General features: G+C 37.8%; 1 protein-coding gene across 3 annotated transcripts in view; it reads right to left on the bottom strand.

Annotated features, from left to right (window-relative positions):
* Positions 1-8,838: 8,838 nt before the first annotated feature.
* Positions 8,839-15,799, bottom strand: part of DYNC1I2 (dynein cytoplasmic 1 intermediate chain 2) — a 57,528-nt gene continuing 50,567 nt past the window's right edge. For all 3 annotated transcript variants that reach the window (XM_049887428.1, XM_049887429.1, XM_049887430.1), the window contains 3 exons: positions 13,422-13,562; positions 11,499-11,624; positions 8,839-9,774 (listed from right to left, as the gene is read on the bottom strand). In XM_049887428.1, the coding sequence (XP_049743385.1) occupies positions 9,661-9,774; positions 11,499-11,624; positions 13,422-13,562 (381 nt within the window). In that variant the 3' untranslated portion in view covers positions 8,839-9,660. The remainder of the gene's footprint in view (positions 9,775-11,498; positions 11,625-13,421; positions 13,563-15,799) is intronic.

The following is a 15,799-nucleotide window of genomic DNA, read 5'->3' as shown; positions in this document are numbered from 1 at the left end:
TTCACAAGGAGTAGTGGTCTGTAATTTTTTTTTTTTCTTGTGATATCTTTGTCTGGCTTTGATATAAGGCTAATACTGTCCTTGTAGAAAGAGTGGAAAGTCTCCCTCCTCTCCTGTTTGTGGAAGAGTTTGTAAAGGATTAGTAATTTTTTCTTTGAATATTTTATAGAACTCACCAGTGAAGCCATCTAGGCCTGGATTTTTATTTGTGATAAGATTTTTAATTACTAATTAAATTACTTGTTAGAAGTCTATTTGGACTTTTGATTTTTTGGGTAATTTGGTAATTTTGGTACTCAGTTTTGGTAATTTGTGTTTTTAGGAATTTGTTCACCTCATCTAAGTTGTCTCATAAAGTTCATAGTATTTCCTTATGATTCTTTTAATTTTTCTAAGGTTGGTAGTGACATCCCCTCTTTTATTCCTGATTTTGGTAATTTGCATCTTCTCTATTAGTCTAGCTAAAGTTTGCAGTCTCATAAAATGATCTTTTCGAAGAACTGACTTTGGGTTTCATTGATTCTTCTCACCACTGTTTTCGACAAAGGTACATACTCTACTGACTTTTTTTTAAAAAACTACTTCTGGAAAATTCAAACATAAAAAGTAGAATAGTATAATAAACAACCATTCATCCATTGCTCAGCTTCAGTGGCTCATGGCCAATCCTGTTTCAACTATACTTCACCCACTTCTCTCCCACCCTCGCCAGATTATTTTGAGACAAACGTAAGATGTCATATTACCCAGAAACATTCCCATATGTATCTCTAAGTGGTAGGGGGTCTTTTTCTGAAAAGCATAGCCACACTATTTCCTCAGTTGACGCACGCACGCATGCACGCACGCGCGCAAAGAATTTGTTTGAGTCAGGTTTGGATATGCCTGTATTTTGCCCTGGATACAGGCCTCCTTTCTCCTCTTGAGGTTAAGCAAATAGCGGGGAACATTCCCTACTTCTACAGCAATTGCGGCTTTACTCACTATTGTTTTAGGTTGGACATAGCCATCCCTCTGCCTGCCATTTGGCCCATGTTTGGGGGATGGGATTTTTTTTATTCTCTGGTTCTGAATCAACTCGCTAATGAATCATCTGCCCAGGACCCCAGTGACACCCTCCTGCTCTTTGTATGTGTTGACTCTGGATTCAAACCCATTCCTACCTTTGCAGTGGTCTTTTACCTGTTTCGGGTTGTGATATTCCCTTATTTGGTTATAACTCTGATCCCATCTGTTTTCTTTCTGGCATTCCTCAAAACTTCTATTCCATTGCTAGCCTTCTTGCTTTTCACTGCTGTTACAGATTTTCTTATTCTTCTGCTTTAGCACTTTGTTTTAGACTTGGGAGGGCTCGTAGACGTTTCTGTTTTTTTCTTCCATCTTGATCCAATCTCACTAATACCACTTTAAGCAAGCAAACAAAAACTCTTTCGCAGTCATTCTTCTGTTCCCTTTAATTCTCTTTAAAAGGACTAGTGTTGGAGTGGCTCCTGGTTTGGTCATGTAGTTGCAAAATGCATTGTACTACTGCCATTTACAGAAAAGTATACAAGGTTTTATCATCATATCAGATCTTTTCTCTGCTTCTTAATCTGGAAAATTTTGTGATAAACCTATCAATATTAAAAAGCAATTCCTAGCTGTGGAATTGAAGCCATGAAGTAGTGCTATTCAGTGATAACCAATTTTATTTGAATTGAAAAATAATAGTGTCACTAAAAAAAAAAACACTTTTTTTTTTTTTTTAGTGACAATAGGACTATCTGAAAAAATGATTTAATTGACTTTAGAAGAAAAGGAGGGTCCAGTACTGCCCTTAGCCACCTCAGAGGCCCTTGAACCAAAAATTCTAATCCGAGTTCCCATCTAGCTGGGCTCCTCCTCAAGGGGCACGGTGTCTATGGAACCAAAAGGAATATACCCACAGGGGTATATTCCCTTATAGAACCATGTTCCAGGTCCCTTAGATCCTGAAATTTCCTGCCCAAACAGCTCGGCTGTGCAGACCTCTTTCCTGGATCTATCTTCCTGAAGGAACACCCCTAGATCTAAACGGTGGCCAAAAAAAAAAAAAAAAAAACCAAACCCATTGGTATTGATTCAATTCTGACTCACAGCGACCCTGTAAGACAGAGTAGGAACTGCCCCATAGGGGTTTCCAAGGAGCAGCTGGTGGATTCCAACTGGTGACCTTTCTGTTAGCAGCCAAATTCATAACCACGGTGCCACCAGGGCTCCAAAGGGTGGCCAAGGGGCAGCTAATTGCAAGGGTTGTAGACAAAATTCAGGCACGTAGGCCCAAGTATTCCTGTGATACCTGTTATAGTGCAGAAGGAGCTGGTGGAAGAGAAGGGAGGAAAGGGGTTCTGGACTGCTTCTCCCTTGGCTGCCACCTTTTGGTACAGAATTCTGAGAATTCTAAATTCCAAGCTGGACTTGTATGTTGTTGTGAAGGTAGGCAGCTAGAACATCATTTAGTAGCTTGATTTATAACATCCAAATATTAGACTTACTGCCTCAGGGCCTGCAAATGTTAGGGGATAGCCTAGGAAGGAGAAAGGTAGTGATAAATCCTAAGTGGGTTCAGGCAATGTGATGGCTAAGAGAGATGGCATAAGGGAGTCCTGCTCAGTTTGTAGATAAGGCTACTGCCATCTCCAGTCAATGGAAATGTGTATTTCCATATCTAACCTGTTCTTCCAGCAGTCTGGGTCAAAAGCAGTAGAAAAAAGCAGAAAAGCAATAAAAAGTTCTAAAATCACTTTGTAGGTTCCTAGAAGCCATAAGACTAATTCTAACTCCACCCTGTCTTACGGAGTTGCTCTGTGGTCTTTTAAGCATATGGCACAGTGTGTAGGCTCATCTGATTAAAAAACTGACCTGTTGGCTGACTAAGATCATAAAGGCAGTGTAGGAGACAGTGGTCAAGAACACAGCTCTGAAATCAGACTACCTGGGTTTAGTTCCTAGATTGTGAGTCACTTCATATCCCCAAGCCCAGTGGTATGCTAGATCAGGCTTGCACTAGCTCAATGAAGCTTACTATGTGCTCTCATCGAGCACACAACTCCAGAGTCAGTTACATCACATTGGTAGCTTGCAATTGGTCATGACAGGAGTATTTATACCATGGCAATTGGCTACAAATCAGGTCCACAGAAACTGGTTCAAATCACTTTCCTCTTTTGTAAACAGGATTAGTAATCGCAATAGTTCCCCCACCATTAGGGGTTCTAGGAGATTAAATGAGAACGTGTGTGTGTGTGTGTACTCACACTACATGCTCAGAATGTATAAGGCCAGTTCTTTATGTGGCAGAGGAAATCATGACTTTGGAAATAGAAACAGATGTTTTCATTAAGTAGAGTTTTAAGGTGTTGGTGCAAGACCTCTGTGTAGGTTCTCACATCATTCCTAATTCTATTTCTTTGAAATTTATTTCATACTCGTTTTCTGGTCTGTCTCAGTAGCAGCAGAATAAAAAAGCTAAAATAAGGATTCTAAGGGAATTCTAACTGGTCAAGCCAGAAAGCCCTGCGTGGCAAAGCAGGGGTGTCAGCAGAGATCTCTGAATTTTTAACCTGTCACAGCCAGAACATAGAGCCTATAAACTTGTAGATTTTTCATTTACCTGAAGGTTATTTACTCAGCACCTCTCGTAACAGCAATGCCTCATTTGTGTGGGGCTTTATAGTTTAACAAGTATTTTCACAGGTATCTTGGTTTAACTCTTGTAAATGTCCTGGTAAGTGGTAGATGGGGAAGGTCTTAGAGAGGTAAAGCCATTCGCCCAAAGACACAGTTAACTGGGTTTCCACAGAAGTTAACTTTAAGCCCAACACTCTTATAGAGCTAGAATATCACAGGACTATGATGTTTTTAAAGTGTTATCCACGAACCCAACATTAATTAACATTTAGTAGTCAGTTGATATAATTTATACTGAAGTACAAACTCTGAACATCTGCTTAGCCTTTTATGGCTTTTGATCTATGTGGCTGTATGGTTCCAGTTAAGCTTCTGAAACACTGATAATTCCACCATTCATTTTACAGCAAAGGGAAGAAAGGTCTAGTGAGAAGAAGGCATCATCCAAGACGAGGGCAGAAAAACCCAGAGGCAGTCGTCTTTGTATCACACTATACTCCTTACCTGACTTTCAGCTCAGAATACAAAAGTCCTTTTTCTCATCTGATACAACTACTACTTTAGTAGACCTGAATTTCAGGAGGAGTAAGGCCAATTATTTTGCTATTGGAAGATGAGAGTCCTCCAAATCCATCTAATGAACCTCGATATACAACAAACTCATGATTGCATCAGACATTATTGGAAATGATGCCCATTAGTAAGGGCCTAGTCATTTTACCAAGTTTCTTAATTGGAAGTCATTATTTTCATGTTTTGACTTGTTTCTGGAATAAGTATTTGAGAGAGAGTGAAAAAGCAGGGATCTCAATCCAGATCTGAGCTAGACAAAAGCTGTTTTCTGCAGGACTGATCTCACACCTTCCTCTAACTGGTACACACAGGTCCCCACGCACCAAAACTCCTCCTTCTATTGAACATCTTCCCACAATGAGACATGTTATTTACGGGGGTACTCTAGGAAAGAAGGAGAAGTACTGCATAGTTATAACAGTTGAACAGTTGTTATTCACCAGATTTTATGAAAGTGACTAATTCTGGTTCTGCTACTATATAGCTGTGTAATCTTGAACCAAGTTTGTTTTGTCTTTGATTCAAAAAAAGGTTGCAGATATCACAGTCCATGTTTTATAAGTAATAGATAAGAGCAACAGCTGCATATAGGTTGGAAATTCAGAGTGGGTCATTTTTTTCCACTGAATGTAATTTGTAATTTTACTATATATTGTAATAAAACTTCTTTAGAAAAAGTATCATTGATTAGGGCAATGAACATTTTTCCTTCAGTTCACTGCTACTTCTAAACATCTGAGGGTTTGTCATGTGATTTCTCAGAATTACGAGGCACCCCGGTGGTGCAGTGGTTAAGCACTTGGCTGCTAACTTTAAAGGTTGGTGGTTCAAAACCACCAGCTGCTCCACAAGAGAAAGATGTGGCATTCCTCTTCTGTAAAGATTTACAGCCTCAGAAACTGGGGGGCAGTTCTATGCAGCCCATTAAGGGTTGCCATGAGTCAGAATCGACTAGATGGCAAAGGGTTTGGTTTGTTTGGTTCTTAGAATTAAAAACATAGTTTCTTGCACACCAAGCTACTTAATCCTTAGAAGACGAGCTCTTGTTACATTGCAGGTAGTTACATAGAATAGTCTCTCTCCATTCTCATACTCTTAAAAACAAGAAACAACCACAAAAACAAAAATACAAAGAGAAATCCCTTATGATCCCTTATTTGTGTAGAACTCTATAATTTAGAAAGGTCTTCACACACACATTATTTCATGTAACATTCACAGAAAGCAGATACTTTCCTCACTTCACAGATGAGAAAACTGATGCTTGTCCCAGGATACCTTACTGGTAATGGGGGAGAAGGGGGGAGAAATCAGGAATAGAACTTGGGTCTTTTGAGCCCAGTGTTCTCTCCCATATACCAGACTGTCCTTAAGTGTAAGAAATTTTGTTCCAAGGCATTTCCATTACTTTGTTCAGAAAAAGTTTTTTTTGTCCTTTATGCCTAGTACAAAAAATCCACGAAAGATAAAATTACTTGCCATCAAAGACTTACTGGTGGTATACCTGATTTCTGGAGTCACAGTGTCAGGACTCTGCATGTTCAATGCAACATAGGTGTGTTCTACACCCCATACAATCACTGCCCCACAGCCTTCTGACCAAATCAAGTACATTATAAGAGAAGCAGGATAATACATTACCAGAGACCTGAATAAGTGACCTCACAAAGTGAAACAGACCTTTCCAAAAGCCTACCGGAGTGCAAGCTGTTCCATCCTCTGACTGGAAACTGGTAATGGAATATTAAGAAGCCAAAACGGAGATTCCTGCTATGAAACTAACAACACAAAATACTGTAATTTTATAAAAGTTTGTAAAAGGTTGCTGATTGGCTATGTTGAAATTATCAGTCACTAGAAGCTACATACTGAAAACTTAAATACCTGAAATCCATTCAAACTTTCAGAAGTTGGGGGATTGTGAACATGGCAGACAGAGAGTCTATACGACTGAAGCCCAACAAGAAGCCTGAGAGGATTGGCCTACTGTGGAAATCATTATAATGTGACAATTATCCAAAGCCTTCCAGTTGGCACTCTGGTTAGGATTGTAGGATCTTTTTCCAAAATGGACTCCATAAGGTGTTTCTTATATGTGAAAAGGACTTGAAAAATATAATACACTCAGTACAAGAAAGTTATTACCTTTCTGGAGCAGTGTAAGACTGAAGAAATTGGTTAAAACACTGTTTTTTATCATAACCCGCCACTTCAAAAGAAAATATTGAACATAGATATTGTTTTAGTCTTGCCCTGTGAAACTAACTTTCCAATACTTTGGTAGGAAGCCCCCAAAATCTGTAACCCAGGTCTCTAATAATTTCCTGGCACTTTTTAATGAGTCAAAAATAAGGTTCTGCTTGGGTATATTTTTCCCAAACCTGTAACATCCTGAATGCCTAGCAATTAGCAAGATGGTAGCAGGAAAGCAAAAACTTCTTTCCTCTTGGATGAAAGAAAAAAAAAAACAGAACTCTATCACTAAATCATCAACAGATGTAAAATTCAGGCACACGCACCAACTGGATGCCATGTCACCTTTCAAAGCCATTTTAAAAATACATTTTAAAGCTGTATTTTAGTGTTTCATTCTGTTCAGCAGCACACGCCTAATTATTACAGCTTTTTACATTTAGAAAAATCGCAATGCCAATAGGTTGAAATACTGGGGTTCAACAGTGGAAAAGGTATATACCAAAATGCATTATCCAATAGAAAGAGGAAAAATCTTATGCTTCATAACAGATTTTCATTCAAGTCTGTCCTCCTCCACGTGGTTAAAGTGGTAGAGGTTACAGCGTATTAGTACTAGCGTAAAGCAGAATGAATCAATATGCTCACAACACTGCAAGACCAGGACCATCTCCGACGCTACTTTCATTTAGTTCCTCCCCCAAAGTTCTAAGTCATCCTTTTCCTCCAAGATGCGGAATCTCAGTATTATTGCAACAGCATTTTATATGAGTTTCTAAACCTTCTAGGGAACTCAATCTGTAAACAGGAACACAGCTTCTACCAATGAATTTTTGGTCTAAATGGTATAGATACCACAATCTTAATAGGCAAGAGTCCATAATTATGTCAAAATGATTATTTCAAAGACTTATTACAAGTTAACTATTACCTGCAAAACTGAGTATTCTTCCTCAACACTAACAGGGTAACAAATAACCTTTCACCTCTCATTCAAAAAGAGAAAAACCAAACAACAAAAAATGAAGAATTAGCCAGAAAGCTACAGCTTGTTTTCCACTCAGAAAAGACGTGTAACTGATAATAACAAATAAGGTACAGTTTCTGTAGTTGAATATTTTCCAGAATTATAAGGTTTTCATTTCTAAAAGTGTAAAGAACTGTGATACACTCTTCTACTCAGCTTAATCTTGTCAGGAGATTTTATACCTGTAACAACAGTCTCAATACTTCTCGTCTTTTGCTATTTCAGTCAACCTTTAAAGGCAATTATATTCATCTGTTCCTAAAAATGCAGACTAATGGTGAATGGGCAAGGGTCCAAATCACTATTTTTTGAGGGGAGGAGGGATTGGAGTGATTTGCAAAAAGCAAAAACTCCTTTGGTAGTAAGTATTTTGTAAATACTTATCAATTTTATTATTTTCTTTCACAGCTAAACTGATCGGCTTGAGTCAATGAGCATCCAGGGAGCCATCTCTCTTGATTTCCAACCTTAGTCACAACTATGTTTTAACACAGTTTTCCTTTTTCTAGTGATTTTTACAAACTAAGGGAAAATACAAAAAAACATTACAATGATTACATGAATTTTTCTATACAGTGTGACCCTGCAAAATTGAACTTTTGATTCACAGACACTGCTAACATGAGATAAATTCATATGTTTACCAGCTAACATTAAAAGTTCATCTTTGGTAGATAATAGACAATTATGGGGTGTCAATTTATGAAAAATATACAAAAGTGGAGAGCTGCCTGAAGTAATTAGAATGAATTATTTTAGACCTATAAGAAAATTTAGAAATCATCTAATCCAAACTTAATTCCTGGGTAAGGAGAACGAGGCATAAAGATGTGGCTAGAATCACACATCTCAGGATGGCCAGAGCTGGAATTAGAGCTTGGGTCTAGTATTCCAGGTCAATTATTCTTTATGCTATATAACAATCATAGTTAAGAAGTGTGGATATTACTTAGAGACTTCTTTCCCATCAAATCTGTTAGGATTAATAACAAAAACAAAACAAAAATGTTCAAATTCTGATTTCTAATCTTCTTTGCTAATTGATGTTTTGTTTAATAAAGAGGAAGTTAAACTTTAGAAGGATAAAGGTTGGGGTAAAGGAAATGGACAACTTTCAGTGGATAAAATCAAGATCTGATCATAGTTCTTTCCTCTGATGCTAAAATCGGTTGATTTCAATACTAATTCTTAGGTTCTTGTCACCTACCTTTCAGACTTGTAGACAAAGTTGTGGTAGCAAGGTTCAGATCTCAAGATGTGGAGCTGATTCAATGGTAAAGTGTGGGTTCATTTGAGCACTTTCCCATCATGGCTACTGCAACCATGAAATCAATTTCTCTCAGGGGAGGTTTTACTCTCAGAGGGCTCACATACATAGTAATCTCAATCAGTGAAAATAACAGGCAGCTTTCCATTTATTCTTTAAAATAAATACATGTTAGATGGAAAGAAAATAAGATAGCAAAGCAGAAGTTAACCTACGGAATGTTTTTTCACTGACAGATTATCTAAGAATCAGTTCATACCCTATCAGGGAATCGACAGTATACTCTGTATAGTGTATTTAAGGCACAGAAATTTACAGGACCTGAGGTGGCTGCTCACAACAAGAGCTTAAATGATATCAAAAAAAGAGCCACTTTAGAAAAGAGACGGAAAAATTCAAATTGCAGGGAGTAAATCAAAATGAAAAGTTTATGCAGATTTGTTTTTATTTAGATAGCTACCACATGAATTATAAACAAGATAAAGGAGAGCAGAATGGAACTTGGATAGACATACGCATGCTACAGCAAAGAATAAACAATGTTCCTATACTTTATGGTTAGTGAGAACATTATCAGTATAACAAGGAATTGTGATTATTTAAAAATACGCAGAACTTACATAACCTTGCTTTAGAAACTACTGCATATAATGTTATAAATTGAAAAGAATTCCAAAGAGTAACTAATGTGAAATAGACAACTGTATATAAGAATTCAGAAAAGGCTGCATTTTGTAATGTTAGTCAGCTGTATTAAAAATGACACAAATCCAAAACAAGGTGCATGTTATATAAAAAAGGACATTGTAAGACTTGCTTGTGGCATTAAATCCACAGTTTAATCCATGAAATTTCCTTTTGATTATAACTTAGGTAGAAGCATGCAAAGAGTCTTAGGATCTACTTAGAGTCTTCCCCAAATCCACTAAGGCTACCCATCCCATTTCAAGAACTAAGCAGGTATCCGAGTAGCTGCTTCCTCCTCTGCATCAGCTCGGTTTGCATTGATTTCCGCGAGAGTTCGGCCAAACCGTGCCCATTCATCATTGCGGGGAACAGCAATCTGCTGTTAAAAGAAAGACAACGTTTTATGTACACAGAAATAAAAGATCATCTTACCCACTATTTATTCAGTTTGTTTTCGAATAGTTTTCCCATTAAAAAGTAGTAATTGGCCTGAATGACCTTTCCATAATTAGAGGGACTACTAAACAATGGCTTACAACATTTTGAAACAAAAGTCGGTGTCTGTGAAGTGTGTTGTGACAGCCTCAGAAATGACTTCGCTATTATTACCATACGTGCAAGAAAGAATAATAATGATGCTTTGTAAATATAACTCTTGTGCACCAGCTCATGGATTTTGCTGGTGGAGAGGAATTTCTTAAAAATTTTTTACTTTATTCTTGTACTATCCCTACTAAGTAGGTTTTTAAAAATAATTTTTATTGTACTTTAAGTGAAAGTTTACAAATCAAGTCAGTCTCTCACATAAAAACTTATGTACACCTTGCTCCCAATTACTCTCCCCCTAATGAGACAGCCCGCTTTCTCCCTCCACTCTCTCTTTTTGTGTCCATTTCCTACTAAGTAGTTTTTGAAGCATGATTTGTGAGAGCTGGTTTTTTACGAGCTGGTTTTTTGTAAGTATTATTTTTGTTTGGGGCCTAAGATAACCTTTTCTAGTATCTCAATCACTTCATCAGATGCTATGCCACTCCTTAACACTTTAAGTTTTGTACCAATAGTAAAAGGGGAGAAGTAAGAGGTGTGTGATGTTTTTGCCTCACTAAAGCAGTTCATTGACCAAAATTGTTTGATAATTGCCATTATAATATTGCAGGAGTTTGACAATGCTGTATTAGAGCACAAACCAATCAGTGGGGCAAAAGGATGTACCTACTTCTAAGCCTACAGTGTCTAATACAGTAGCTACTAGCCACATGTGACTTTTTAAATTGAAATTAATTAAACTAAATAAAACTAAAAATTCAGTTCCTTAGTTGTACTGGCCGCATTTTAAGTGCTCAACAGCCATATGCGGTTAGTGGCTACCATACCGGAGAATATGGACACAGAACATTTCCATCAGCACAGATAGTTCAATTGGACAGTGCCATTCTAAGCAATTCAATCCACCTCCCTCCAGATCCAATTGCTAGACACCATGGGGTGTCCAGAGAAAGCGAGGAATCATGAGGCCCAGCAAAAATAAAAGTACTAAGGCACTAGCCAGCCTAAGAAGGAGGAAATCAATCCCAGACATTGTGTCAAGCCAAGAGTGCTGAAGGAGAGAAAGCTGCAGCTCAGCATGTCGGACTGGATTATAATGGGTCTGCAACAAGGCTCAAGATTCAAGATTCACATTTGATATAGTCATCAGTCTCAGAAGATATTACTTATGGTTTCTACTGCCTTGCCCAACAAATCTATGAACACACAAAAATAAAATTTAACCTCAGCATTTCATAAAATCCCAAAGTCCAATTATAACTCTAAATATCTTCTCCTATCTGAAAAATTTCTAATTTTTTAGCAAACATGCTTCAAAAAACAGGGTACTTTCAACATATCATGTTACTCTCAAAATCTGTTACATGGCAATACGTGACAACCAGTTTAGAGGGAAAATTAATCTCAAGATTGCCTTCTGTGGTAGGAAGTTTTTACAACCATGTGGTTTATACAATGCATGAACCTCAAGACTAGGTTTAGTCACAAAGATACTTTCACCGCGATGCTGTGAAAGCTAAATAGATGTGTCAAGACAATAGGCAGCAAGTCCCATACCTCTCCCACATCATATATAACAATCTGTCCTTCAGAATCACCCACGGCAATCTCTCTTCCAGAATGGGTCCATCTTACACGATTAAGAGCAGGATTACCCTCCACGGAAATGCTGGCAGTTGGCACCTAAAGTCATTTAAAATAGAGTGCAGTGTTAAAAGTTTCATCAAGATTTCTATAAACATGTAAAACAGTAATTCTTCTTTCTTCCAATCTGGCTACATTTTTTAAAACAAAGATAAAAATAAAGAATTTTCCCAACTTTCTTCCTATTCAGCGATATATTATGAATGACATTATAGCCAATCCTTGAAAATGGTTTGGGAAAATGATTTAAGTCCTTATATAGAAAATTCTCACCAGACTAGGCACATCATCTTGAAGAGCTCCTCTTTAATAAAGTATTCTTTGTTGCTGTTTTAACTCCTTTAAGAAGTCAAGCTATTTGAAAACATATGGCCAAAACCCCATTTAAAAAAAAAAAAATTCAAAAGCCCTCATAAACAAATTACAGTTCAATTTTAGAGGACAGGTATCACTACGGTAGCTTGCATTTTTGTCAGCTGAAGCCTGTGATTTGATTCAGAGTTCCCAGTTCCCAGAAACAGTTCATACTGAAGATGCAATATGGGCATTCCTCTTGTTCCCATAAACTGACTAGAAGGAGGCAGGATGATGGCACCAGGCCCTTCTAATCTGACTCTGCCTCTCCTTTGCTGAAGAAAAAGAGATTTGCTTGATTCTGACTAAGCAGCACAATAAAAACCCTTAAATTTTGAAATCTGATTAAAAATAATCCTAATTGAAACCAGCCATCCCCAAATGATTGATTTAACCCCCAAAACCCTAAAATTTTTACACATTAAAATTATATTTAAATATATTCTTTAACTATTATAGGAAAGATTCACATTTAATTGTGGCCACAAATCTCTGACACCAAAATCCAAACTAAGAAAATAAAGCTAGTACCATTCTCAGTAACCAGAAAACATACAATCAAATCCAATTACTAAGCTAGGGTTCAACACCCTTTGTTAGCAGTACTTGAACGTTTCTCCCCAAACTATGGGACCAATAGTTAATACAGTGTTAAAATTCTTACATTTCCAATATATAACTTCTTTGCCCTCTACAACCAACTTCTTTAACAGCTCTAGAGAGAGAAGCCACCAGAATATGAAAAGACATGGAAGAGCGGGATGTGGGAGAAGGCACCAGACAACTTTCTCCTTATTGACAGAACTATTAACATTATGTCTGATACCACACAGCAATATAGAATTCTAAGAACATTTTGAGCCTCTCTAAGCTGGTAAAAATACACACGGCTAAATATAAATTATAATTACAGTTAAATTTTATTGCTAATAAGTGATTTTAGTATAGCAATTATGAAATCTGTTGGTTTCTATATTCATTTTATAGTAACAGTAACACTCTGTATTCAGTCCTCCATGGAAACAAGTCATCAAAATACCTTTTTTACTTCAATCAAAGAAGTCAGGCTTAGACTAATGTTTATGGATGATACACAATTCTATCAAGGCTAAGAGATAATTTAGAAATTCAAGATTACGGTTAACATACTTCAACAGTCTGAAACTACCTGCTTTCTTATAAATGAAAATATCCCAGTTGCCTTATGCATGAGAGTTTGCCAGGACATTAGAGACACGATAGTGCTTTTCAGAAGTAAAAGGAAATGCCCCAGTGCTCTTAGCAACATTATTTCTTCCTTCAGTTCTGCACAGCAAGCTGTTTATTATTTAGGGTACAAAGCTTATTTAGCTCCTTTGTGATGAAGCTACTACAGTCACTGAGCCCTTTTACATTCCTTAGGATAAAAGGAATTTCACAAATTATTCAATAAATCTCCAATTTTCTATTTTTCAGTGCAATTTTTGTTATTTCCCTGCTCACCTCTGTGTCATTATTGAGATTCCACAAATCCAGTCTCCCCATGCCATCCACACAGGCAAATAGGGCTGGGTGGGTGGGCGACCACATAACATCATAAACGTAGTCTGAATTATCTTCGAATGAGTACAAAGGCTTGTTATTCTGAAAGGGAAAAGTTGATTCTTAGCACAGTCAAAATCTGACATTCAACAGGTATGAAAACATTTCATTATATTTAACCCAGCCTAGAAAAAGTTCCTATAATTTGCTTCACTACAGTATTACCTGGAGTTTCGAATTAAGAATAAGCTATTGGGCTGCATTTTTTAAAAAAACTTGTAGATGCCATACTGCCATACTGTTTAAAAAAAGGAACAGAATGTGCTTTAAAAACATTCCCCAGTGAGAGGATTCTGGGAAGATAACAGCAGTGGCAGTGTGCTTTCTGAATTTTCTCTGAATCTTCCCATAAAACCAGACACAGCAATGAGGACAGCAAAACCAAAGACTCGCAGGCAACATGTACAACAAAATCAGGAGACAAGGTATTCTCACGAACTTCCAAATAGAAGTGGGTGGAAACAAACCTTTGAAAACTACAAGACTGGCAAGATCCGTGCGGGAAGATGTGGAAGAAAGGCACGAAGGATTCTGACACCCTGAGAACAGAAGCACTTCGCAGTCGCCAGTGGATACTCACTGGACAGTATAGTGGGGCAGTGTGAGAACAGGAGCGGAAACTGGGATGGCATTTTGCAGAATTCCATTTACAAATCTGTGCAAGCAGACGGCAATGCCATATAAGTGAAGTCTGATGGTGCAGTCTGGGCCCTATAAACTCTCAAACTTAACAAACCAAAGCTCCTTTCCAAGGTACAGTCTTCTGTTTTTATTTTAAATTTATTTTAGTTGTTGTTGTTGAGAATATACACAGCAGAACATAGAACATTCATCAATTTCTACATGTACAATTCAGCGACACTGATTACTGATTACATTCTTCAAGTTGTGCAGCCATTCTCACCCTCCTTTTCTGAGTTGTTCCTCCCCCATTAAATAAACTCACTGCACCCTAAGGTTCCTATCTAATCTTCAGAGTTGCTGCTGTCAATCTGATCCCATACAGATAGATCTTAAAAGAGCATAATGCTCAAAGCGGACACTGTTTACTAGCTAAGCTAATCTACACTTTGGTTTTAAGAAGATTTCAGTGGATATTTTTGGTTTAAGGTTAAAGATTATCTCAGGGCAATAGTTACAGAGGTTCATCCAGCTTTCATGGCTTCAGGAAGTCTGGAGTCCACAAGAATTTGGAATTCTGTTCTACATTTTCCCCCTTTTGATCAGAATTCTTCTACAAATGTAAAGTCTTGCTGAAAAGAAACTGCTGGGACTAGAATCCAAAATGTGGAAGACAGAGACATCAGGGACAAGGGAAAGAAAAGATTCAGATCAAAGTGGTAGAAAGGAAGAGGAAAAGCACAACTCAGAAACTATAAGGTATCTATCTCTATCTATATACATATCTCTACTAACACATGCATACATATATCTGTTGCCGTTGAGTCAACTCATGGCAGCCCTGTGTGGAAGGGCAGAACGGAGCTCCAAAGTGTTTTCAAGGGCTGATTTTTTGGAGTAGGTTGCCAGGCCTTCCACATATATATAAAAGCCTACCGCTGTTGGGTTGATTCCAACTCATAGCAACCCCACAGGGTTTCCAAGGCTGTAAATATCTACAGAAGCAGACTGCCACATCTTTCCCCCAAGGAGCCACTGGTGGTTTCAAATCACCGACCTTTTGGTTAGTAGTCCACTGCTTTTAACCACATGCCACCAGGGTTCCACACGTACACACACACATATAAATAAAGTCACTTTGCAAAATCCACAGGAGAGGGTGCTCTAGGCTAGGCTATGAAACTAGAAAAGGTATCCTTTACCTATCCCTCCCTCCTGGAAGTACAGGAAAAACTCATGTCACTTATAGACAATGAACAACAGAAAAGGATCTCAGTCAAAACCCATACAAAGTTACTGTGGCAGACTGTATTTTTCAAAGAGGGACACACCAATATATATCCCATTGACATGCTCTTCTTATATGATACTGACACTTCTCCATTTAGAGAAAATGGTCTCTGTGTCCTCCTCCAAATCTGAACAGAGTTTTATAATCTGCCTCAACCAACAGAATGCAGTGGAAGTGATGCAGTGTGACTCCTGAGGCTGGGTTACAAAAGGTGCTAGGGCTTCTGCCTGGCTGCTTTCTTTTGGGACATACACCTTTGGTGCCATGTTAGATGTCTGGGTATCCTGAAGCTGCCATGCTGAGGAGACCATGCGAAGAGACCACATCATGCTAAGAAAGATGCCTGAGAAGCCCCAGTTATTTGAGT

The sequence above is a fragment of the Elephas maximus genome, chromosome 6 (genome assembly GCF_024166365.1).
Source record: "Elephas maximus indicus isolate mEleMax1 chromosome 6, mEleMax1 primary haplotype, whole genome shotgun sequence".
In the NCBI taxonomy this organism is placed as follows: domain Eukaryota; kingdom Metazoa; phylum Chordata; class Mammalia; order Proboscidea; family Elephantidae; genus Elephas; species Elephas maximus.
Note: the sequence above shows the minus strand (reverse complement) of the source record. Positions and strands in the feature narration are given on the sequence as shown.